Raw genomic sequence first — 26,399 nt, 5'->3', positions numbered from 1 at the left:
CATTAAATTTTAAAATGGTTGCTGGGAAGAAAAGAAGGCCTATTACAAGGGGTTGCCAAGCCCCTGGCTGGAAATACATTTTTTTTCATACTGGCGGACAGTGTTGGAACAAAGGAACCAGTCCTTGCTCCCCAATACACAGAAGAGACCGGGTCAAACTAGTCAGTCACGTGACCACCTGCTGGCCAACTAGGGGAGTTTTAAATTGGAAAAACAGTGTTTGAAGACAGAAAGCTGTTTGCTCCTGGACTGAAAAGACCTCTCTCCTGTCTGCTCTCATCTCGTTCTCAACAGCTTCAGAATCCATTGAAGACATATGAACCCCAAGAGAGAAAAGTCTCCTACAGTGAACAAGGTTTAAGAAGAATACTGGGCCCCAACGAAAAGCAAGGACTACAGCAAGCTCGAAGTACAGTAACAAAAACCCCTCTTCAGATATTGCCTCAAACCTCTCTATTTTTCTTCTGCTGTTTTCTGTCTCTGTTTGTATGTACATATCACATGTGCATGTTAGCGTGGGCACGTCGTATATCCGTAGGTGTTAAACGAATTAGAGTTTAAGGTTAAGTTTTAATAAATTTCACTTTTCTTCTTTAAACCTGAGAAAACCTGGTGCATTGGTTTCTTTGCCTTATCGTTGGAGAGCGGTGAACAAGGATTCACCAAGAGGGAGCTCAAAACACAGTGTGTTTAAAACAAAACTCTGTTACAATAAGACCAGGTGAAGGCTCAGAAAGACCCCTAGACACCTTTCTCACCTGGTCATAACAATGATGTCAGTTTGAAAAGCAGACCAGACCATCAAGTTGGCACAAGCATGATGCTATGGAATGAAAGGACTTAGGTGTTTACATGGAATTTCCAGCATTGTGAAGTCTTCATCTCTGCCATTAGGAGAAGGACTAGCCATTCCTCAGATGAAAGAGAATCAGCAGCTGACCACCCTTTGGCCACTCCTGCAATGCTTTCAATGATCAATTCAATATTTCTTCCATGTCCACACCATGGCTCAGAAATTATTGGAAAGATAGTGGCAAGTTCATGGTGCCTACCGCTATTCGTGAGTAAAAATCGCAGCAATTTGTAGCAAGGAAGAGGTGCGGCGTGATTTGCCAACTGCCACAAATTGCTGGATGAATCACGCCTTTCCATCATTAGCCTCACAAAAATAAATAATTGCCATCAACCTCCCCATGAGTGTCAAGAAATAGCTGGATTTATGTGTAAATACGAATGAATCTTGTCACAGATTCGGGCTGCTATTTCACAGCATAACAACCCTGCTAATGACGTGATTGAGGTCCCGACATGAAGCTCAACGGTGTAGGTTTAGAATAAAAACAATTGAAACTGTGCAGCCTCACTCCTGCAGGTAGTAAATTGTTTCTAGAGGTTTCTTGAATTTTAAATTTTAACATTTTTTCTTGCTTTTCCTTTCTGAATCTTCTTTCAATCCAATCTTTCTTTTGTCTCTTTATTTATCTTTATCTAATTTGTCACCAATTCACCTTATTTTCTTCTCTGTCTTTCCCTCTGTTTCTTTCTCTATCCTTAAATTTCATTGGTTAAGCTGATAGACCATTGGACCCACGTTAATGAGGCCCTGGATGCCCTGTTGATAACGCCGTGCCATTATCAATTTGCACTTCCAGCAATTTGTGGCACAAAAATAATACAGCCTGAAGGGTGAGGAAAATAATCCAATTCATGTGTTCCCATGGGATGTCGCAATTCAGCAATTTTTGTGCCCTCGTTTCCATGGTGCTGTGTGCCAGTAACAGCTGTACCATGAAGCAGTGTTACGCAGATTTTCATCGTCGTTATTTATTACTTTATATTTTCTATGATTGTTTGAGATGTGAAATGATTTGCTTAGACTTTTATATTAGTTTGTATGTTTGGCCCTTGTTAATATTGCCCTGGAAATTAAACTACTGCTTATTAAATGGTGTACAACTTCTGCTGAAATCAGCAACCAACCTCATAATAAAATAGGACACTTTTAAATCAAAAGGTTAGTTTCCCTTTTGCAGCACAAACTCTTATAGTCATCTTACGTTTAAGATTGGAGTCTCTGGGAATCACAAATACTTTTTACAATTTATATAGATGACCTGGCTGAAGGGACCGAAGGTATGGTTGCTAAATTTGCTGATGACACAAAGATAGGTAGGAAAGTAACTTGTGAAGAGGACACAGGGGGCAACAATGGGATATAGATAGGTTAAGTGAGTGGGCAAAGATCTGGCAAATAGAGTATATTGTGGGAAAGTGTGAAATTGTCCACTTTGACAGGAAGAATAAAAAAGAAGCATATTATCTAAATGATGAGAGCTCTGAGATGCAGAGGGATCTCAGTGCATGAATCGCAAAAGGTTAGTATGCAGGTTCAGCACATAATTAGAAAAGCTAATAAAATGTTATCGTTTATCGAAAGGGGAATTGAATATAAAATTAGGGAGGTTATTCTTCAGCTATACAGAGGATTGGTGAGACCACATCTGGAGTACTGTGTACAGTACTGCTCTCCTTATTTAAGGAAGGATGTAAATGAGTTGGAGGCAGTACAGAGTTGGTTTACTAGACTAATACCTGGAATAGGCGGGCTGTCTTACAAGGAAAGATTGGACAGATTAGGCATCTGCTGGAATATAAAAAGGTAAGAGGAGACTTGATTGGAACATATAAGATCCTGAGGGGTCTTGACAGGGTGGATGTGGAAAGGATGTTTCCCCTTGTGGGAGAATCTAGAACTAGGGGTCACTGTTTAAAAATAAGGGGTCCCCTATTTAAGACAGAGATGGGGAGAAATTTTTTCTCTGAGGGCCGTGAGCCTTTGGAATTCTCTTCCTCAAAAGGCGGTGGAAGCAGAGTCTTTGAATATTTTTAAGGCAAAGGTAGATAGATTCTTGATAAGCAAGGGGGTGGAAGATTATCGGGGATAGGTGAAAATGTGTAGTAATCAGTTCAGCCATGACTTTATTGAATGGCAGAGCAGGCTCGATTGGCCTACTCCTGCTCCTAATTCGTATGTTCGTACAATCATTTTTTAGGACATCAAAGATGTCCATTTGCTAAATAAAAACAGCACCTAATTTCTTTTTAAATGTTAAAAGCAAGACCTTACCGACTCCTCCGAGGTAAGGGGAAATGGAGTTCCAGACACCGATACTACCTTTCCGGATACGCTGTCCGATTGCCAGTTCAAGGTGGAGTAGTGGAATTCCCTCAAAGATCAGTGCAATGAGGTATGGAATTAAAAAGGCTCCTGTGGTCGCAAACAGTAAGAACAAAGAAAGAACTTCAGCCAGTTTTCTTTTACTTATTTACACTTATGCATCTTTCTTTTCTCTCTGCAATTCTTCACCTCTTTGACCCAGTTACATTTTGAGATTTTTTTTGAACATTTTCACTGCAGAAAGTATTTGGAAAAAGAGTTGTTTTTAATTGTCTTTAAAAGCAAAGTGTATTTTCGTAACTTAAAAGGCACAAGCTGATAAGTGGTTAAAAATCTAATGAGCTGAGATTTGATGTTGCTTCTCCTTACATGTAAATAATGAGCAATTTCTTAGCTTGTCTTCATAATGGATAAACACCTCACAACCATTGCGTTGAGAAGTCTCTGATCCCTTGTGATTAAAAACTGAGAGGCATAAAAAATAGATGCAGAAACGAGGGCAGTCAGGATTTTTAAAACAGAATGCTGTGAAGATTGTCAATCACAGCAAAGGTTACAAGAAGGTTACAATGAAGGAAACTAATTAGAAGTTACTTTGTTGAAGCCCTGAAAATGGGCGTGGTGATCTGGGTAGCTTGTTCATTATTTTATTTTTACATTAATACATGTTGGAATAAGTGAATCCAAAAATAACTGTTACTCTGTGTGTTCACATACTGTAAGCCAGCAGCTGAACAATTTGTATCTTTTCTTGTCTCATCAAGCACTATTTCTGTCTGCTTTCAAAGAGGTTGAAGTTGGACATGTGTTAAAGACACAAATAACTAGCTCAGCCCGCACAAGAGGATATATCCCTGGGTTACACCATCCTAAAGTTAGCAAGTGGACAATACAAGCTAACCCTGAAACATTTTTAGTTCTGTACCCAAGAGAATACCTAATGGAAAACTTGAAACTTTTGTAGCAGCGACCTCGGACATTGGCTTACGCTGGTGACAATGGCAATTCAAAATGTTTAAAATCTAAAAGCAAAACGGATAGAAACACTGACATTTAAATAATTCAAAGAAGCTGAACTTGACTGGTGAAGGGGAAGAGAAGAAAAGCGAGCTTCACCTGAAAGATGGTGGCAGGTGGCATTTTTGGCTACCGCCTGTAATTGACAGAATCTACTGGATGGCCACATCCCCCACTGCTGAACAACAACAACTTATATTTATATAGTGCATTTAATGTAATAAAGTGCCTCAAGGTGCTACACAATCATTAGGAAATAAAGTATGACACCGAGCCACAGAAGGAGATATTAGGTCAAGTGACCAAAAGCTTTGTCAAGGAGGCAGATTTTAAGGATTGTCTTAAAGGAGCAAAGTAAGGTAGAGAGGCGGAGAGGTTTAAGGAGGGTTTCCAGAGATTAGGGTCCAGGCAGCTGAAGGCACGGCAACAATGGTGGAGCGATTAAAATCGGGAATGCTCAAGAGGACAGAATTAGAGGAGCGCAGATATCTCAGAGGGTTGTAGGGCTGGAGGAGACTGCAGGCATAGGGAGGGGCTAGGCCATGGAGAAATTTGAAAATAAGAATGAGAATTTTAAAATCAATGCATTGTTTAACCTGGAGCCAGTGTAGGTCAGCAAGCAAAGGGCTGATATGTGAATGACATTTGGTGTGAGTTAGGGCACATGCAGCAGAATTTAGGAGGACCTCAACTTTACAAATAATAGAAAGTGGGAGACTGGCCAGGAGTGCATTAGAATAGTCATGTCAGGAGATAAGAAAGGCAAGCATGAGGGTGCCAGCAACAGAAGAGTTGAGGCAGGGGCGGAGATGGGCGATGTTACAATAGAGGTCTTAGGGATGTCATAGGTATGTGGTATAAATCTTATCTTGAGGTCAAATATGACGCTGAAGTTTTTTTTTTCATTTGTTTGTGGGATGTGGGCATCACTGACTAGGTCAGCATTTATTGCCCCACTGGGTGGTTTGCTAGGCCATTTAAGAGTCAACCACATTGCTGTTGGTCTGGAGTCACATGTAGGCCAGACGAGGTAAGGATGGCAGATTTCCTTCCCTAAAGGGCATAGTGAACCAGATGGGTTTTTACGACAATTGACGATGGTTTCATGGCCATCATTAGACTAGCTTTTAATCCCAGATTTTTTTTATTAATTGAAGTCAAATTTCATTATCTGCCATGGTGGGATTTGAACCCATTTCCCCAGAGTATTAGCCAGGGCCTCTGGATTACTAGTCCAGTGACATTACCACTCTGCCACCACCTTCCTCCTTTGCATTCCAGGTTGTGAACAGTCTGGTTCAGCCTCAGACAGTTGCCAGAGAGAGGGATGGAATCGGTGACCAGGGAGCAGAGTTTGTGGTAGGGACTGAAGGCAATGGCTCCAGTCTTCCCTATATTTAATTGAAGGAAATTTCTGCTCATTATAATGCTGGATGTCGGATAAGCAGTCTGATAATTTGGACAGTGGAGGAGTCAAGAGAGGTGGTGATGAGGTAGAGCTGGTTCTCATCAGCAAACATGGAGAAACTGATGTGTATTCGGATGATGTCGCTGAGGGGCAGCATGTAGATGAGAAAAAAGAGGGGTCCAAGGATCAATCCTTGTGGGACACCAGAGATAACTGCGTGGCAATGGGAGGAAAAGCCATTGACAGCAATTGTCTGGCGAGTGCAGTTCCACCCAACTGGACGACAGTGGAGAGATGTTGGAAGAGGATGGTGTGGTCACTGTGTCAAAGGCTGCAGACAGGTCGAGAAGGATGAGGAGGGATAGATTACCCTTGTCACAGTCATACAGGATGTCATTTATGACTTTGATAAGATTGTTTTTGGTACTGATTGAAGGGATTCAAACATGCAGTTCCGGGAAAGATGGGCACCAATTTGGGAGGTGACAATACATTCAAGGACTTTGGAGCGGAAAGGGAGTTTGGAGATGGAGCAGTAGCTTGCTAGGATAGAGGGGTCAAGGTTTTTTTTAGGATAGTGGTGATGAAGGCAGATTTGAAGGACATTGGGTCAGAACCTGAGCAGAGAGAACCATTAACAATGCCAGTTAACATGGGAGCCAGGAGGAGAAGTTGGGCAGTCAGTGGTTTAGTGGAAATAGTGTTGAGAGAGTAGGAGGTGGGCTGCATGGACAAGATGAGCGCAGAGAGAACAGCTAATGTGGTCCCACTATTTCAGAAAGGTTGTAGAGATAAGCCAGGGAACTACAGACCAGTGAGTCTCACGTCAGTGGTAGGGAAACTATTGGAGAAAATTCTGAAGGAGAGAATCTATCTCCACTTGGAGAGGCAAAATTTGATTAGGAATAGTCAGCATGGCTTTGACAGAGGGAGGTCATGACTAACAAATTTGATTGAATTTTTTGAGCATGTGACCAGGTGTGTAGATGAGGGTAGTGCAGTTGCTGTAGTTTACATGGATTTCAGCAAAGCCTTTGACAAGGTCCCACATGGGAGACTTATCAAGAAAGCAAATGCACATGGGATACAAGGTAACTTGATAAGGTGGATTCAAAATTGGCTTAGTTGTAGGAGACAGAGAGTGATGACAGACGGCTGTTTTAGTGACTGGAAGCCAGTGTCCAGTGGCGTACCACAGGGATCTGTGCTGGGTCTCCTATTGTTTGTCATTTATATAAATGACATAGATGACTATGTGAGGGGTAGGATCAGTAAGTTCGCGGATGACACAAAGATTGGCCGAGTGGTTAACAGTGAGGTGGAGTGTCTTAGGTTACAGGAAGATATAGATGGGATGGTCAAATGGGCAGAAAAGTGGCAGATGGAATTTAACGCTGAAAAGTGTGAGGTGATACACTTTGAAAGGAGGAATGTGACACGGAAGTAGTTTAGTGAATGGCCTGATACTGGGAAGTTCTGAGGAACAAAGGGACCTTGGTGTGTTTGTCCATAGATCTCTGAAGGCAGAAGGGCAGATTAATAGGGTGGTGAAAAAGGCATATAGGACACTTGCCTTTATCAATCGAGGCATAGATTACAAAAGCAGGGAGGTTATGTTAGAGTTGTACAGAACTTTGGTAAGGCCACAGCTGGAGTACTGTGTGCAATTCTGGTCGCCACATTATAGGAAGGATGTGATTGCATTGGAGGGGGTGCAGAGGCGATTCACCAGGATGTTGCGTGGGTGGGAACATTTAAGCTATGAAGAGAGGTTGGATAGGCTTGGGTTGTTTTCACTGGAGCAGAGAAGACTGAGGGGTGACCTGATCGAGGTGTACAAGATTATGAGGGGCATGGACAGGGTGGATAGGGAGCAGCTGTTCCCCTTAGTTGAAGGGTCAGTTACGAGGGGTCACAAATTTTAGGTGAGGGGCGGGAGGTTTAAGGGGGATTTGAGGAAGAACTTTTTTACCCAGAGGGTGGTGACGGTCTGGAATGTACTGCCTGGGTGGGTGGTAGAGGCAGGTTGCCTCACATCCTTTAAAAAGTACCTGGATGAGCACTTGGCACGTCATAACATTCAAGGCTATGGGCCAAATGCTGGCAAACGGGATTAGGTAGACAGATCAGGTGTCTTTAATGCATCGGTGCAGACTCGATGGGCCGAAGGGCCTCTTCTGCACTGTATTATTCTGTGATTCTGTGATTCTGTGATATGAGGGGCCTGCTATTGTTACTATGGCATCATTCGATATTGGGCAATGCTGGTGCTAAACAGAAGATGCTCAGTCTGCTTATGGGAACCAGTGTCTCTGAGAGAGGGTCTATGAGTGAACTTGTAACTCTTCCTTCAGAGTGAGAATTTAAGTCACAGAACTTGCTTTAAATTCATGTTTTGTTGAATCATTGGCTCATTGTGCCTGTGCCAACTCTTTGAAAGAGCAATCAAATTAGTCCCACTCCCCTGTTGTTTCTCCCTAGCCCAGCAATCTTTTCCTGTTCAAGTACATATCAAATTTCCTTTTGAATTACTATTGAATTTGCTTCCACTGCAGTGCAATCCAGAAATAAAATAACGCGTTGTATAAAAAAATTCTCTCATCGCCTCTTTGATTCTGGTTAACCGACCCTCTTGCCAGTGGAAACAGGTTCTCCCTACATATTCTATCAAAACCCTCCACAATTTTGAACACCTCTATTTGATCTCCCCTTAACCTTCTGTGCTATAAGGAGAACAAGCCCAGCTTCTCTAGTGTCTTCATTCACATAACTGAAGTCCCTCATCTCTGGTATTGCTCCAGCAAATCTGCTCTGCACCCTCTCCAATGCCTTGACATCCTTCCTAAAGTGTGGTGCCAATAATTGAACACAATGCTCCAGCTGAGACATTTTTCTCCCATCTTTTATGTCGGTCCAACTCATTCATAGAATCATAGAGCAGAGAAAGAGGCCATTCGACCCATCAAGCCCATGCTGGCTCTCTGAAAGAGCTTTCCAATTAGTCCCACTGCCCTGTTCGTTCCTCATGGCCCTGCAAATGTTTCATTTAAAAAAAATATTTATTCAATTCCCTTTTGAAAGTTATTATTGAATCTGCTTCCATTGCCCTTTCAGGCAATGCATTTCAGATCAGAGCAACTTGCTGAGTGAAAAGAATTCTCCTCATCTCTCCCTCTGTCTTTGTTCCGATTTTCTTAAATCTGTGTCTTTTGGTTATTAACCATCCTGCCAGTGTAAACATTTCCTCCCTATCTACTCTTATCAAAATCCTTATAATTTTGAACACCTCTACTAAAGATCAAACCTAAGTGTAGGCTCTGAGGTCAGTCTTTGAGGATGTGCAGCAACAGACAGGTGTGGCTGTGGAACCTACTGCTTTCATTTGAAGAATTGAGGAAGCTGTTTCTTCATTGCAGACATAAAGAAATGTGCAGCAGCTGTTTAGGAATGCCTGACGGGTCACAATTTCAGAACCATGCCTCCTCTTCCTTCAGCACAGTCGCACAACCTGTTGCGATGGTGGTACAGGGGGAGAGAATAGTCTTGCACCCTTTGTACCATCTTTAAGACATGGAAGGGCTAGAAGGCAGTATGCTGTCTCTTGGGGTTCACAGGATCTGATTGTTGCTCATTGGGCCAGTGGATATGCAGTGATGCAAACAGCCTAAGAAAATACCACGACAGAAATTGTTGTTGGATGAGTGAGTGCCATTGGACATTATTCATAGGGAGGCATTCACTCAGGTTCCACACAGGAGACAGTTAACAAAAATGAGAGTGCACGGAATTGGAGGCAAACTATAAATATGGGTAGGAAATTGGTTAGGAAGTAGAAGATGGAAAATAAGGATAATGAGTATGCACAATAAGTGTGACTAATGGTGTCGCCCAGGGATCTGTACTGGGGCCTCAACTTTTCACTATGTTTACAAATGACATGGATGAAGGAATAGGGAGCTATATATCCAAGTTTTCTGATGACGCAAAGTTAGGTGGCACAGTAAATAGTGTAGATAGGAGCAGGAAGTTGCAAAAGGCCACTGATAGATTACGTGAGTGGGCAAAATTGTGGCAATGCAGTTCAATGTAGGAAAATGTGAGGTCATTCACTTTGGACCTAAAAGGTAAGAAGCTGGGAACTGTGGAGGAGCAGAGGGATTTGGGAATCCAAGTATAGAAATTACTAAAAGGTAGTGGACAGATACAAAAAATAATTTAAAAAGCTAATGGAAAGTTGGCTTTTATTCAAAGGGGCTGGAATACAGAGGGGTGAAAGTTATATTACAGCTATGTAAAGTTCTGGTCAGACCCCATGTAGAGTCCTGCATCCACTCTGGTTCTGCATTTTAAGAAGGATTTATTGGCCTTTGATGGAGGTACAGCTCAGATTCACCAGAATGTTACTAGGGCTAAAAGCATTAAGTTATGAGGACAGGTTGCATAGATTAGACTTGTATTCCCTCGAATATCAATTAAGGGATGATCAAATCGAGGTGTATAAGATGATAAAACGATTTGATAGGGTAGATGGAGAGAAACTTAGGAGTCCAGAACAAGGGGGCATAACTTTAAAATTCGAGCTAGGCCAATCAGGGTTGACGTCAGGAAGCACTTTTTCACACATAGCGTAGTGGAAATCTGGAGCACCCTGCCCCAAAAAGCTGTTGAGGCTTGGGATTGTTAATTGTATATTAATTGGATGTTTAATTGTATTTAGGTAGAGGGCATTAACTGGGGAGTCACTTGTGCTCCTATATATATAGTACCAGACTGAAACTGTGTTTGGAGGTGCATATGTGTAATGTGTATCTCAGTAAATCAATGATTATAAGTGTGTAAACACTAGGCTGCAGTTCTACCCTTCACTGCCCAACTATCTGACATGTGTCTAAACTGAGAATGCCCAGCTTTTATTCGGTAAGGGTATTAAAGGATATGGAAACAAATTGGGCAAATGGAGTTAAGATACAGATCAACTACGATCTAACTGAATGGCCGAACAGTCTCGAAGGACTGAAGGCCTGCTCCTGGTCCCATGTTCCTATGATATTACAGATGAGCATTTAACAGACATGTACAACATTTCTGTGTCCATCACTTTAATGAAGTTATGAATCTATTGAAAAGAAACCAAGTTAATGTCTTTGTTGTTGTCATATCTTCACACTCTTCCCTTGGAGAATAATATATTCACAGGCTAATTAAGAGTCTGAGGGAGGAACAACATGAATGCTCCATCCATGGCTGTGACTGTCTTTATACCAGCCGGTAAGGTGATCACTTCTTTATGGTGGGAGGGTTTTATTGGATCCCACAACACATATGATGATGAGGAACTGGGGGCAGGGTGGGGTGTCTTCCATATCCACTGGATGCAAGCATCTCACTGGATGTCAACCCGTGTTCCTATTGTACTGCAATTGGCACTGCAGCTGGAAAATGAGAAACGTTCCAATGATATCTTCAGCTTGAGAAGCTTTTATTACACCAAATGAAAAGCATAAATGGCTAGAAATTGGTCACAGGCAGTGGTGCAAAATGAGTGATATCTGATCGGCCACCCATCACATGCCCGGCCTGGCATTCAGTTCCATTGCAGTCAATGGAATTAAACCTCAGGTTCTGCTTATAACGGGCAGTTAATCCAATAATGCCTATTTTGCACCACCATCCATGATGAATTTCTAGCCCTATATCTCTTTAGAAATTGCAATATACTTGGAAATCATTAATGGGTCATCCTTTGGCGAGTTGCAAAACGATTGCCACGATTTCAACAATTTAATGTGTCCCAGGAACAGACGCGCACGCACTTACACACACATATACAAACATGAACGTATCAAAAAACATGCAAACATGCGCACAAATACACACTGCACCAGTGGGCCGGGGTGGGGTTGGGGGTTGTACTTTAACAGCCTGCGGGTTTGCAGTGGGAAACTGCTGCTTTCAGTTATTTTCCCGCCTGGCCATAGAAGAATGAGGCCACACCACTGTAAACCACTGGGCCTCATCAATAAACCTTCCAGAGTGAGTGGGAGGTGGGCAGGAAGCAGTAACTGGTCTCAAGAAATTCACACAGTCCCTAGCTGCTTGTTGGCACTCAGGTAATTGTAATCCAGTAGGGAAAGGTGAAGGAGGCTTTCGATCCGGGGCAGTGAATGCCAAAAATATTCTTATAGGCAAAGAGAAAAACTTACTTGGACAGTCTCTATAGCTTTCTGATCATTTCAGGCTGGCCTTCACCTAGCAGGAAAGCTGCAGCACCATGCCTGCTGAGGCCAAAGTTATCATCACTGTCAAAGCCCAATGACGTCTTTGAACTCCTGCAACTTAGGACACCTCGGCAGCGGATGGGTGGCTTAGCCGCCTTCCAGAGGTTTCTGTTAATATTCAAAATGGGGGGATCTGGGCGGTTTTTCAGTGGGTAAAGTAACACAGGACGTTTTAGCTGCCCATTCACATAGGGCAAGTTAAAATCGGGCCCATTGCCAGGTAGGCAGGGGCAATGTTACCACCATATATACACACATACACGAACACACACACACAGTACACTCACATATACATAGGCATACATACACATACACACATAGATACACATGCATACACACACAGACATACATGCACACACATAGACACACACATACTTAGACACACAAATGCATAGACACATATATACACGCATACATACATAGATACACATATACATGCATACACACATACACTCACATACTTATTCAGACATAAGTACATGGGGAAAACCTTGCAATGGCTGGCTGTCTGTTCCTCGCCTGAAATCTGGAAGGGGCCTTCGACAGCTGTTTACCAACTAGAATTAACTTTCAGGCAGAAGGCTTTTCAGATATGCAAATTTAAGTCTTATGTCTGTTGCAGGACCCCGATTGCAGCTTTCAGAGAGAATGGGCAAAGTATGCTTCATGCATTCAGTTCCATTTCTTCAGTGCTAAGAGCCCCAACTCATGGTCTTTAGAGGCCCATTGGAGGCCTCTCCAATATAGAGCAGGAGTGCTCCTACAGGCCTCACAAATATCTACTAGCCTACTGCTGGCCTGTAATTGGACATCTATCGCTGTTCCTTCATTGCCACTTGGTCAAAATACTGGAACTCCCTACCTAACAGCCTGTGTGGAGTTTGCAAGTTCTCCCTGTGTCTGCATGGGTTTCCTCCGGGTGCTCCGGTTTCCTCCCACATGCCAAAGACTTGCAGGTTGATAGGTAAATTGGCCATTAGCAATTGCCCCTAGTATAGGTAGGTGGTAGGGAAATATAGGGACAGGTGGGGATGAGGTAGGAATATGGAATTAGTGTAGGATTAGTATAAATGGGTGGTTGATGGTCGGCACAGACTCGGTGGGCCGAAGGGCCTGTTTCAGTGCTGTATCTCTAAACTAAACTAAACAGCATTGTGAGAGTCCCTTCACCATACAGACTACAGGGTTCAAGAAGACGGATGACCATCACCTTCTCAAGGGTAACTAGAGATAGTCAATAAATGCTGGGCTTGTCAATGATTCCCACATCCAGGTAACAAATAATTTAAAAAACTAAACATCTCTCCTGGTCTACTGCTGTTTGTAAGTATTTGTGCCATTTCTCTATGGTTCCACTGATCTTCTACCAAAATTACAGCAGCCGATCGGGAGGAACGCAGTGGGAATTGTTTGTTCCAGTAGAAGTATCAAACTCAAGAATACTTATCAAATGTGGGATGTCACTGCAGATAGAGGAATTCTTATCCCCTTGTGTTTACTTTTCCATGGAAATGCATTTATTGAATTCAGCAAAGAATTTACATATTGTTTCACTGAACATTTTAGGTTACATGCTCTTCAAAAATACATAAATTGAGGGTCTTACATAGTCCATGTATTTTGATACTTTTATGTGTTAAGGTTTGACAGGACTTGTAATGTTCCATGGCTGACAGAAAGAGCTTAGATGAAACAGGGAGGGTGGGCTATGGGACTTGGTGTGGATGAAGTTTGGACAAGGTGCAACGTCTATAGTTCTTTATGTGTCGGTCTTCCTGACTGAAAATCCTGTGCTCTGTTTGCCTGGGGTGGGGAGGGGGTGTTATTTAGCTGCACAATGACCAATTTGAGTCTTTAGCCAAATGGAGAATGGAACATTACAGCCCTGAGACACTAAAGGCTGCTCTGAAAAGCTTACACTTAGATGTTACTGCATTTTAAAAAGATTGATCACACCGTTCCCCCATTTTATTGATAACCGCTCACTTCTGGCATACGTCTAGGAGCCAGGTCCCTGTGAACACAATACTGGCAAAGTCAGGTTGTGGCACTAAATGGCTTGTTTTCTTATGGTGAGAAAAACAGTGAACAAGATTAAACATTTGCTGTATTGAGTAGAACTGAGTTAATATTTTACACTGTGAGGCACAAAAGAAAGTTGTATTTTTCTTTTCAAAACAGTAAATGCACTGGAAATAAATCAGACTCAACTACTTTGTGGGTTACAAGTAACCCATCAATCTTGCATCTGTAGGCTTAATCATTTAAAGATCTTCCATTTTGTTGTGGATGGTACTAAGAGGAGTTCATAGGCTCCACCAATGGCAGATCTATCTGGCCAATAGAATCATAGAATGGTTACAGCACAGAAGGAGGCCATTCAGCCCATCATTACTGTACTGGCTCTCTGAAGGAGAAATTCAACTAGTGCCACTCCCCTGCCTTCTCCCGTAGCCCGCACATTCTTTCTTTTCAGGTAATAATCCAACTCCCTTTTGAAAGCCTCAATCATACACGCCTCCACCACACTCTCGGGTAGTGCATTCCAGATCCTAACCACTTGCTGCGTGAAAAAGGTTTTCTCTCATGTCACCATTGCTTCTTTTGCCAGTTACCTTAAATCGGTATCCTTTGGTCTGTATCCTACCACCAATGGTAACAGTTTCTCTCTATCTACTCTGTCCAGACCCCTCATGATTTTGAATACCTCTATCAAATCATCTCTCAGCCTTCTCTTCTCCAAGGAAAACAGTCCCAACTGTTCCAAACATGGGCAGGCCAATACCCTCTGCTCTTGAAATATTGTGATTCCTACCATTAACCTGAACTACTGGAACAGGCAGATGGGATCTTTGTTTATTTATTTAACATTTCAATATAACAGTACCCTCAGCAGAGTTAGTCCTGGACTCAGAATTTTCTGACTCAGATACAAGAATGTTACCAAGCTGATACTCCAGTAAATTATTCATTCACATTGGTTAATAATCCTCCACAAGCTTCACACAACAAACATTTCTCTGTATGTGTTTTATATCCCCCTGACCCTGGAGTCAACTGAAAGTGCATAACTGATTTAAGTAGACAGTGGGAAAGGTGTTATTGGGGTAGGATTTCTTCAAAATTTGGTGTTTCTCTCGGGTTACTACCTGCCTTCTGACAAAGTTATGGCAGTCGACCAGAAGAATTCTGCCAGAAATTATTAGTGTTTGTCAAATTCTATTTTGAAAACCTAACTTAAGCTGCCACAGTCAACTGGGTGCACAAGAGGCAAAGTAACACTTTGATAGTCACATTTTTGTGCTGCGGGACTTCTCATCCTTGGATATTTCAACCTGGACCAGAAATGGAACCATGAGAGCAAGTGTGGACAGAGATTGAAAAGGACAGGTGGTGGAGGAAAACCGAGTGGCTGACCGTGTCAAAGATGGCAGAAAGGTCAAGGAGGACAAAGTGAGCCACAGTCACAGTCGCACAGTGGTGTAATTGATTACTTTTATCAGGATAATCTTGGTGATGTGGATGAGTCAGGAAGTAGCCTGGAAAGACTCAAAAAAAGGTAATGCTGGGAAAAGGTGAATGAGGAATTAGGGAGCACCAATGTGCATAGGTACCATGGAGGAGGAAGTGGGGAAGGTGCTTCTTATGCCCCTTCCATGAACACAACAGAAGAAGATGCAAGATTTACAGGATAGTGCTTTCCACTGGAATTCCTGCCAGTTCCACTTTCTTCCCTTGTCCAATGCTATGTAAGCTTGCATGAAGCTGGCTTGGCTTGCTTATGCACCAGGACATGATTCTGGCAGAAGAAGGGCCCATTCCCCTCTCAAGTCTGGTTTCTCTACTGCAACTGACCACAGAGCGATTGATTGCAATTAGGAAAGTGGCAAACTCAAAATTGGTGCTTTACATTTTTTTTTAATAGATCTTCGCCTGGCGCAGCCTGCTTGTTCCAAGGCAAGGAGCTGCAACAATACCCCTCCTCCATTGTTGATGTGGGACTCCCAATAGCACTGAAAATGGTGCAGGACTTACTACTTCACCTTGGTGCAATATCAGACTATAACAGTGTAACCCAGGGATGTAACATTGACTTCATTGGAAATAAAAACTGAGAGCAACTGATTTGATATCACACAAAGTCAAAATTAGACCAGTAAAGTCTAACTACCCTCCTTCTTTGTACCCTTCTGAGCTTTTGCAAAACACCCTGGCAACAAAACCGGGCTGATTGTCTGTGTCTCTGTCTCTGCCTTTTATCTCTCCATGTTCACAACTTGAGAGGAAGGTTTGTGATAGGCTACCCCAGGCAAGCACTCAGGATATGGGTTCCTCTCAACACACTGAGTGTAGGGTGTTTGTCATTTACAGAAACAATGAGACCAGCTAATTAATTGTGGAATATTTATGGTCTATAAGGAAACATAATTAAAACCTAGCTCATTAGTATTTTAACCCTCTTTTATCTCAGTGCCTTTTGAAAAATGATTTGTGAGAACACAGTTTGCTTTAAAACACAACCTTTAAATATAACTCTATTTTTCTAAATCCTTTCTAGGGTGAAATAGTCAATCACATACTGAGGGTAATTGTATGAAAAGAGATGAACTAACATACTCATATAATTAAAACCTGTTAACTCAGCTTACTCACATGTTGAGACACAGTAACCCCATGCCACCACATATCCGGTCACTTTTTCTCGAGTTGATTGACCAGACTGGGCAACTTGTTGACAAACTAGCAACTAAGTGTTGACTAATCCCCTGGTTAACAACACATTGAAATGCCAATGGATGAAATTATGCTGTGTGACAGTAACTAACACATTAACGAGCTTATGCTAGATGGCAAACTTGTCAACAGCAACATTTTTTGCAAAAGGAATTCATGCAAGTTATCTTATTGTGAAGCCCGGTGACATCCTGACTGGAAAACAATTGAGGAAGCTGAAAATCATACTCTAGTATAACCAAACCATATGCTATTGTCAAAATGATAGGTGTTTCTGATGGATAGAAAAAGAAATATGATTAACTTTGTGTTTTGGTAATTTCAACATACAAAAACCCAGCATAGAAATTACTGAAGATCCTTAAACTTAGCAATCACTGTCGATATATTGGTAGACAGACATTGAATTTGTTTTAATGACATTCCTTTGTATATTATTTCCATGCAGGTGTTAAACTACTTATTTTAAATGCTTAGGTGCCTCTGCTAAAACAGTGAACAAAGGAATGTTGTCTTCTGTAGTACGTGTTCACCCTCTCGTTGCACAGTGACTTCCAAAGAAACTCCAAAATACAGAGAAATTCACATAGGTTAACCATAGCAATCTGCATACAAGTTTCCCCTCCATCTTTGTGCTTGTATACTCACCACCTCCATAAGTCTGACAAAGGTATGGGAACCTCCATATGTTTCCCAGTCCCACAGCAAATCCAACACAGCTCAGGACATACTGAAACTTATTGTCCCACTTAGGCCTCTCCTCCATCAAAACATCAGTGTTTTCACCCATAACACAATCATTCTCCCTTTCTGCTGCCATCTCATCCAACTGGGATCATACGGAGGGATATGTTCAGATTCCTGTTCTTAGCTATTCTGTAACTTCCTACTTTTCTTGCAATTAATATGTTATCTCTTTAACAATAAAGTACTGGATAATCTGCTACTGAGAAAATCCACGATTTATATTCAGATGGAGGGGAGCTGGGAGGAGCCAAATCTTACAGAGGGTCAACGTCATTTGTTTAGATGTCCTGAATATAGAATTGGGAAATCACGAGGATAAGTGATTAAAATAAAGCAATCTGTCAGGATAGATGTGTCAAATACAGAGAGATATTTGTTAATCGATAACAAGGTGACAAATGTAAAGTAAGCCCTGAGTTTGATAATAAAACATACACAATGTGGGTTGTATTGAATGAAGTCGGAATGCAGTCGGATCTCTGAAGTTGTTCTTAGTTTCCTCTTACATGTGGATTCCTTCAAAAACTTGCAAACATTGTGGTTACCCTTAAAATGTGGCTGTTATCAGCAGTACCTTTTTTAAAGAAACAAACGCCATAAAGCAATCCATTCCCATCCACAATATTTGGACTTTTCTTTGACCAGTTTCCTTCCCTTCTTCTGAAGGTAGTGACTCTTGCTACCATATAGTTCCACAGAGATGTTGGCAGCTGCCCAATATCTCACCCTTTTGTGAAGCAGAACAGCAAGTGTTAACAGGCGGCTTTCTTTTAAGCGGAGAGGATGTTGCAGCCACAACTGAAGTTATCCTTGGCTCGATTAGTGTGGGTAACTGGATAGTGAACAGAAACCCACAGCTAATTCCTCCCTTTTTAGTCAAGGGCTATTGAAGCTATTTGACACATCTCCCTCGTGATGGCTAACTCAGCAGGAAGCTTTCAGTGAGGATCTCTATGGTTCAATACTACACATGGCAGTACGTTTACCAAAGGCTCATTGTGGGAAGGATCCACAGCAGCTAGGTCGTGGGGTTTTTTTTGTTGTTGATTTAAATGAGTGTGGAGGACACAAAGGGATTGAAGTGGGGGGAGTTACTGAGGCCTATGTTATAAAGTCCATAATACATCAGTAATCATTTCCCAGACAGTGTCACTGATTTTGTTATTTTAACTATGTCTGTTGTTAATTTAACACAGCTTCAGTCACAATGACATCGCTGAATAAGTTCACCCAGTGATTTTGGCAAAACCCAAAATTCTAAACAATAGTATGTCACAAAAGATGTTTACATATCAATATCCATTTGGTGGAATGGTTCTACTACAATTTAAAATCTTTTAAAGATTCTGTTGGAGGGAAATGATGGAAAATCAATGCAAAACTAGAATAGTTGGGCTTTCAAATTAAGCATTAAGTAATCTTTAGCCACCTTTATCCATAGACCTGAAGTTATGATCTGGGTTCAGGACTTAAGTCCGGAATCACTGATCCATCTTGTATCATCACTTCATCATAATGGGGCTCCTACACATATTGAATTTATTACTTGCTTTAAATTCAGATTTGTACTGATGCTGATAGATTGTTAAGCTGTAACATTTGGTTAAATGCTCATCATTACCACCGGGGTGTTAAACAGCACAATACAGGAAGGAAAATCGAGTAGGGATGATCAGATCCCCTTTACAGAACCCAATGGATTTTCTCTCCATTAATTTCAATGTAAGGAAAAGCAAGTGGCCTCTACTGCTGCTGGCTGATCCACCCTGCCAGATTTTCCTTTCCCATTCCCATTACATTTAGTTTAACTTTTAGCCATTCTTTTAAAAGTGACTTTCAACATTCCTTCAGTGGACTTTAATTGGAATGAAGTTACTGTTTTACATGGGCAAGTATTTTTGGATCGTGTGCTGGTGGATTGAGCTGCTGTTTCCGATTAGTTGTTTCAACCCCACAATATGATGTTCCGGCTGCTCACCCGCTACTTTCGGATGCAGTGATCAGTTGGCTTTATTGATAAATTTGGGATCTGCTCAGGTCAATCATTATAACCGGATTCCACTACACACACTGGTAAATCAACATCACCATGGTTATTATAATACATTGCCTTGCTTCAGTAGGCTGAATTTTCCTGGTCCTTCAGCGGCAGGGTAAGAGATGGGACCTGGAGCAAAGTTGGAAAATGGCTCTAAAATAAAAGCAAAATACTGTAGATGCTGGAAATCTGAAATAAAAAGAGAAAATGCTGGAAATAGTCAGCAGGTCTGGCAGCATCTGTGACGAGAGAAGCAGAGTTGACATTTCAGGACAGTGAGCTTTCTCTTGCCTTTGCCCCATGACCTCCTTGTCAGTTAATCTCTCTGGCCCTCTGTCCTATCAACACCTTCTCTTTTGTTCTCTTTTCCCCCACCCCCCGTTTTATTTGCTTAAAACCTATTACATTTCTAACCTTTGCCAGTTCTGATGAAAGGTCACTGACCTGAAGCATGAAGTCTGTTTCTCTCTCCACAGATGCTGCCAGACATGCTGAGTATTTCCAGCACTTTCTCTTTTTATTTTGGAAACTTGCTGGTCAGGTCGGCTACGCAATGCATTCCTGGCTCCAAGCGATCTTGCTGGAGATGGAGTCAATGAGGCAGAGGCTACCACCCCCGCCCCTCCAGCCCTGGCAGCAGCAGGAAGCCAATCAGGCCCATTAACGGGCCAACTGGGGGAAAGGTGATGCCACGCTGTCATCTTCCCCGACAGCGGATGGGCATCCTGCTGAGGCCGACAGCCCACAGGTAATTTGAGGTGGCCTCCTAGCAGCAGGACAGAGTGGACCATTGACGCCTCCTCTCTATCACCTTGGTACAGACCTGCTGGGATGGAACAGCCACAGTTGCAAGCCATCCTGTGGAGGGGATCCCCTTTACAATGATGGCCTGAAGCTACGTGTATTTTTAAAATATTTTTACAATGTTGCAGAGAGCACCTCCATTTTGAGGCGTCCATGCGGTCTTCTGACGGCCTCAGCAGTGTCCACATCTCCCGATGGGACTGCTGGCTGGACATCGTTTTAGGCTGTCCTATTGGGCTGCCCACCTCTCCAGTCCACCCACTGTCCTTAATTGGACGGGTTCCCAGAAGTGGGTTCTTAATTGGTTGCCTCCAGGAAGTTTGCCAGCGACATCCTGCCATGGCCACTTCTGGGTTCACAACCTGGAATTGAAGCTGACGTTGAGATCGCAACCCAACCGGGAAAATTCAGCCCTGGTAGAGTGAGGCTTTGTGCCCAGGGCGCAGCCTCCCAAAAGAGACTCTGTGGAATTCCAGTCTCCGACTGTGCAGTGAGAAGTGTTTCTTGTGTACTCTGACAAAACCTTAGATTGTAATTTATCTTTTAGAATGCCTTTCCAAAAGAACATCAGTTTGCCAGGGGTGAACTTCAGGAAACTTGTGACCATTGACCTATTTGGGAGGATTTCATTCAATTTCTGGACAAAATGAGATCAATGCAAATTTCCTTGAAAGCACATTGGGTCTCCAAATGAAGAGGTTTTATTTTGCAAAAACTTATCAGGTATTTCTCCTTTAAATTTCTTCTAAACATTTCTGAAATGTGAAGAAAATAAATATGCAAATTTAGTCTCTGTAATTGGTCATGCAGGAAAATGACATAAAAACGTTTATTAACTTCATTATGATCTGTACAGGGACCTGCAAGCACCCTTGTCTTTCCCTTCATCTTTCATAGTTATCCCACCATGCAGGATCACAGCAAGTTCACAATCCACATGATTTGATGACTCACTGGCAAGAACAAGCAGCAAAGTTCACAATAGGTTCCTTGCCAACTCTGGGCCTCCATGGCAGTTTGGTCTTTTAAAACATTAACCTTTGATTTTGCAAATCAGAAAGAAAGAGGCTGTACTGGTTTGGGTCGGGGGAGGAGGTACCATATCAATCAGTTTAAGCAGCCTGAAAACATTTGAAATTAAAGTTGTCTTTTCATTTACCTTCTAACAAAGGTCTTGGTACATATTTGCAAAAAGCCATGTTATATCACCACACCTGCTGTATTCAATAGAAGTGAATAGTTTAGGTGCCCAGTGGCAACTGTGAGGGAGAAGGTACAGTAGTTTCAGAATTAGAATGCTAATACTCTGTTGATGGTGATTGTGGTGTCCAATCCAGTAGTAAGCTAAGGCATTAATAATAATGCCCATTTTTGTCTCCTTAAGTTAATGGCATAAACATAATTGGCTCAGTGTAGCCAAATGACATATTACTGATCGACTATTAATGCGAATTAGACAACTGACCTGATTACCAATATATTCTTCTTCACATAAAAACCGCAGTACAGGGGCGAAGGAAACTAAACAGCGAACATCACTTTTTTACAACTGTTAAAGAACGTTGCTCCGAATAGCAATTGATCCTGAGAGTAACCTCTTGTACAGAAATTAATAACTGCCTCTATATCCCTCTCATTTGCCGTTGCAGGACAAGCCTGATCGCTATGGTAACCTTTGAAGCATCAAAACATTTTAACAACAGTATACAGAACTGTACGTATATCACTGGTTTAATTGAGGTTTTGTGGCCAGCAGATGCTGGACCCTAAATGAATATAGATGTTGATATGAGATAACTACTTCAACAACAACCTGTATTGATATAGCACCTTTAACGTGGTGGAACGTCCTAAGGTGCTAATAGCATGAAGTAAACACCTGCAGCACATTAACTGGCAATAGAGGTATCCCTTTCACTAATGGTACAAAATAACAATTCAGAGCATCTAACTTCTGTTTCTGACTCATTTTCTGTTAAGATATACATAAACAAATGGACATTTCTCTAAGCAATGATGTGCCAGGAAGTCATCTACTGCATCATCATATATAAAAATATTGTCTTGCATCAAAATAAAAATAAGAAGAAATTTAGATATTTGTCATGCTCCAGTAATGTGCTTTTCTTTTTGTTTGAATTCAGTGTTTGCTGAAAGTGGGCAGTGCAAATTGCCATTGTTGCTTTGTAGAGTCCCGTTAAACCCCATTGTTGACTATTCCATTCAGTGAGGCAACAGATGCTGACTGGACAAGGCCCTGCTTGTCATCCTTCTTCCGGCACTTGTTTCTGATGAGCATGTAGATGGCTGTACAAGGTATGACCAAACTTGGTATTCCGGCCACAATTACTATGATCACAGTCACCCAACCAGGATAAGGCACCTTAGAAACACTGGGGAAATATTCCTGTTGAGAATCACAGTTAGTTAATTAGACACAGCATGCAATTAGAGTGCATATACAGTCAGGATTTTCCAATAGATTTTTTAGCCCATTCTGAAGACTGAGCAGTCACATTAGCAATGTTATTATAGAGAAAAGTAACTGCAAAGCTTGGAGGAGATACCAAAGAATTCAGCCAGCGCTGAATTCCCTGGGTAGGCCACCCACTGTGGGGCTCACCCCCTTTAAAATTGGGACCAATGGCACAGATTAGGGCTGTCCAGTACTTTTCCAATGGAACAGTCACTCTATACTCACTCAGAAATGTTGGTTTGACAATATAGTGTGTTTTACTAGTTAATCCACTTAAGACAAATTCATTCCAACTTAGAGAACTAATATTTACTAACCGTCTGAACAAAGTTGACATACTCAAAATCAGCCTCAAATATAGGCCTTATGACTTACAATGGTCGGTATGCATGAAAACAAGTGTCTGGAGTCAGTTTATCCGAGGTATCAAATAGTGATAATCGGACGGCAAATTGTAGGCAGGAGCAATTGCTGTTACAAACATGTTTTTGATTAGAAATTCAACTTGCTCCTAAGAGAAATTGGCCTATATTAATTTAAAAGTATACTTACATAATCTGGATCCCAAACGATGTATAACAGCTCCTCTTTCACTTTAACTACAAAGTAAAACACGAATATGACCAACATTATGAGTGGGCTAATGACTCTCCAGGTAGCCTGCCAGAAGATATTTGGCTTGTGACCAATCATCCATTTGATGTCGTTGTTGAATCTGTAAAATAGATAACATAATACAGATACACAGATGTATAAATACAAAGAGGCTCTTTATCAGTATCTAGCAAGAGATGGACAACTATTGAACTTCATGTTCACCATTCTCTTCCTCATAAGTAAAAGAATTGGTGGAAATTTCTTGTTCATTCTAATGCATCATTGTTTAATTTCAGAATGATAGCCAAGCCAAGCATTTGGTAAAATATGCCTTCAAAACAGTGGTGCAGTGGTTAGCACTGCAGCCTCACAGCTCCAGTGACCTGGGTTCGGTTCTGGGTACTGGCTGTGTGGAGTTTGCAAGTTCTCCCTGTGATCGTGTGGGTTTCTGCCAGGTGCTTGGGTTTCTGCCACAGGTTTCCTCCCACAGCCAAAGACTTGCAGGTTGATAGGTAAATTGGCCATTGTAAATTGCCCCTAGCGTAGGTAGGTGGTAGGAGAATTGTGGGGATGTGGTCAGGTATATGGGATTAATGTAGGATTAGTACAAATGGGTGGTTGATGGTCAGCACAGACTTGGTGGGCCGAAGGGCCTGTTTCAGTGCTGTATCTCTCCATGAATTACTTAGACCATGAGGCTTATTTAGTGGGAGCAATTTTAAAGATGTAATTACACTTTTGGTGCTTTCCCCACTCACTCCCAATTTTGTTCCATTTTCTTCTGTGGTTGAGTACATTTCTACAGGGGGTACCAGCCCTCTGGCACCTGACCCAAGTTCTTACATACGCATGTGCGACTGTCCTAGAACCCACAGGTCAGTTCTACTGTAGTTCGATATGCTAGATATGAATTTATTCTGGTTTAAAAAATAAGTGGCATTTTGAAATTCAGGCATGATAGCTGAATACCAGATCAGTTAAAAACAGTTCACATCAGTGTCAATGCTACATACTTCATGTATTTTATAATACAGCCTACTCCGATTAATTCAAAGTCAGTTTGCTCAATAAATCAAATTATCTCGTGGTTTAAATGAAACAATTTTGATAAAATAGCACATTTATGTAGGAATATGTCACAAGGTGCTTCACAGGAGCATAATAGACAGAAATGAACACCAAGCCAAAGAAGGCAGTATTAGGTGGAGTGACTAAAAGCTTGGTCAAAGTGGTGGTCTTTAAGGAGGGTCTTTAAGGAGAGTCTTAAAGGAGGAGGGAAAGGTGGAAAGATGTAAGGAGGGAATTCCAGAGCTTAAAGCCTATACAGCTGAAGGCACGGGCACATATGGTAGGGCAAAGGGAACTGGGTACATGCGGTCAGAGTTGGACGACTGCAGAGCTCTTAGACGGTTGCAGGGCTGCTGATAGTTACAAAGATCAGGAGGGGTGCAGGCATTTGAAAACAAGGATGAGAATTTTTAAATTTGAGGTAGTGGTGAACGTGAAGCTAATATAAGTCAGCAAGCTCAGGGGTGATGTGTGACCAGAACTTGGTGCAAATTAGAATAAGGGCAGCAGAGTTTTGGGTGAACTTGAATTTACGGAGGTTGCAAGGTGGGAGGCTGGCCAAAAGAACATTGGGTTTCAGCACAGATGGGATACGGTGGAAACTGGCAATGTTATAGAGGCAGTCTTTGCGACGGAGAGAATATAAGGCCAGTAGCTCACGATCAACTAGGCTGCCAAACAGTCTGGTTCACCCCAACATAGTGGCCAGGAAGGGAGATAGAGGTGGCGAGGAAATGGAGTTTGTGGTGGGGGCCGAAGGCAATGGCTTCAGTCTTCCCAATGTTTAATTGGAGAAATTTGCAGATAATCCAGCATGTTGGACGAGCAGTCTGACAACACAACAGCAGTGGAGGGATCGAGAGAAGTGGTGGTGAGGTAGAACTGGGTGTTGCAGTGTAAAGGCCTGCTCGGGTCTGCAAATGAGACCCGGTCCGAGCCCGACAGAACGCTATCTGACTCCGAGCCCGACCCGATGCGATGCGAGTCCTTCCATTTTTTTCCCGTGCTGGACCTGACCCAACCATCAGTTAACTTACCTTCCATTTTTCACTTTGTTCCTTACCTGCACAAGCTTAAAATAACTGTAACAAAACCACCTTTAAAGCCCAAAACGTAAATTAACATTAGAGTCACTTGCCTGAGGTGGTGATAGAGCGTGTCCGATCCGGCCCGAACCGACCTGAGCCCGAATGCTGGACCCAGAATTGCAACCCGACCCGAACCCGACACATGTCATCTGATCCCATCGGGTTCGGGCCGAGTAGCAGGCCTTTATTGCAGTGTACATGCAGAACCTGATGTTATGTCTTTGGATGATGTTACCAAGAGGCAGCGTGTAGACGAGAAACAGGAGGAAGCTAAGGCTTAGATCCTTCGAGGAGTCCACAGGTAAAGATGTGTGAGTGGGAAAAGCAGTAATTGGACAGGATTGGGATCAGCTGTTATGCCACAAACCCTCCCCCACACCCCAGCTAGGAATCAAGGCCTTCATGAAAGGCAGGGGAAAGGGAGTGCATTGTTGTTTTATTGACTGGAAGCAAATATTGAAGAACAAACATGAATGATAAGTGTATCGGCATGAGTGGATAAAAATGATTTTAGCCAAAGGACGGTCAACTGTGAAGTGCAGAATGATCTATTTCAAAAAGCTTTGTAGAAGATTTGCAAACAGCATGATGGATATACAACTAATTCTAATCAGTCCATTTGTAGTAATCACAGTGCAAGGTTAAAATAGCCACTGAGGGTCAAAGCATTGCTAAAAGTATCATGAAATGCATTAGTTTTTTTGTTAATTTACATCTTAAAGGTTTTTCATCTTTTCTCTTGCTTTGATACTGTGATTAGAGTGAATACAATCTGCTTCCCTTCCTCCCAAACAATTCTCAATATAAATCATATTCCCACTGGTATCATACATCGACAAAGAACAAAGTCAGGGAAAGGTGAGGTAAGCCTGGGAATGTCCAAGGTTTCCTAATACAGCTCAGATGAGCATTTCCACTCTTCCTTGCTCACTAGGAAAAGACAGCACATCAAAAAATTCCACTTTC

At 42.1% G+C, this 26,399-nt stretch overlaps 2 protein-coding genes across 3 annotated transcripts in view; both read right to left on the bottom strand.

The window, feature by feature from the left end:
* Positions 1–17,610, bottom strand: part of LOC137382770 (sodium-dependent neutral amino acid transporter B(0)AT3-like) — a 53,944-nt gene extending 36,334 nt beyond the window's left edge. The window contains exons 1-2 of one of the 2 annotated variants that reach the window (XM_068055190.1): positions 17,264–17,610; positions 3,128–3,268 (exon numbers count right to left, since the gene is read on the bottom strand). In XM_068055190.1, the coding sequence (XP_067911291.1) occupies positions 3,128–3,268; positions 17,264–17,435 (313 nt within the window). In that variant the 5' untranslated portion in view covers positions 17,436–17,610. The remainder of the gene's footprint in view (positions 1–3,127; positions 3,269–17,263) is intronic. The other variant, XM_068055182.1, reaches the window with a different exon arrangement.
* A 3,389-nt stretch (positions 17,611–20,999) lies between these two features.
* The window catches only part of slc6a19a.1 (solute carrier family 6 member 19a, tandem duplicate 1), a 62,092-nt gene continuing 56,692 nt past the window's right edge, over positions 21,000–26,399 (bottom strand). Inside the window, exons 11-12 of the mRNA XM_068055170.1 lie at positions 23,233–23,395; positions 21,000–22,611 (exon numbers count right to left, since the gene is read on the bottom strand). Coding sequence (XP_067911271.1) covers positions 22,402–22,611; positions 23,233–23,395 — 373 coding nt within the window. The 3' untranslated portion in view covers positions 21,000–22,401. The remainder of the gene's footprint in view (positions 22,612–23,232; positions 23,396–26,399) is intronic.

Source organism: Heterodontus francisci, chromosome 2 (assembly GCF_036365525.1).
Source record: "Heterodontus francisci isolate sHetFra1 chromosome 2, sHetFra1.hap1, whole genome shotgun sequence".
Classification (NCBI taxonomy): Eukaryota; Metazoa; Chordata; class Chondrichthyes; order Heterodontiformes; family Heterodontidae; genus Heterodontus; species Heterodontus francisci.
Note: the sequence above shows the minus strand (reverse complement) of the source record. Positions and strands in the feature narration are given on the sequence as shown.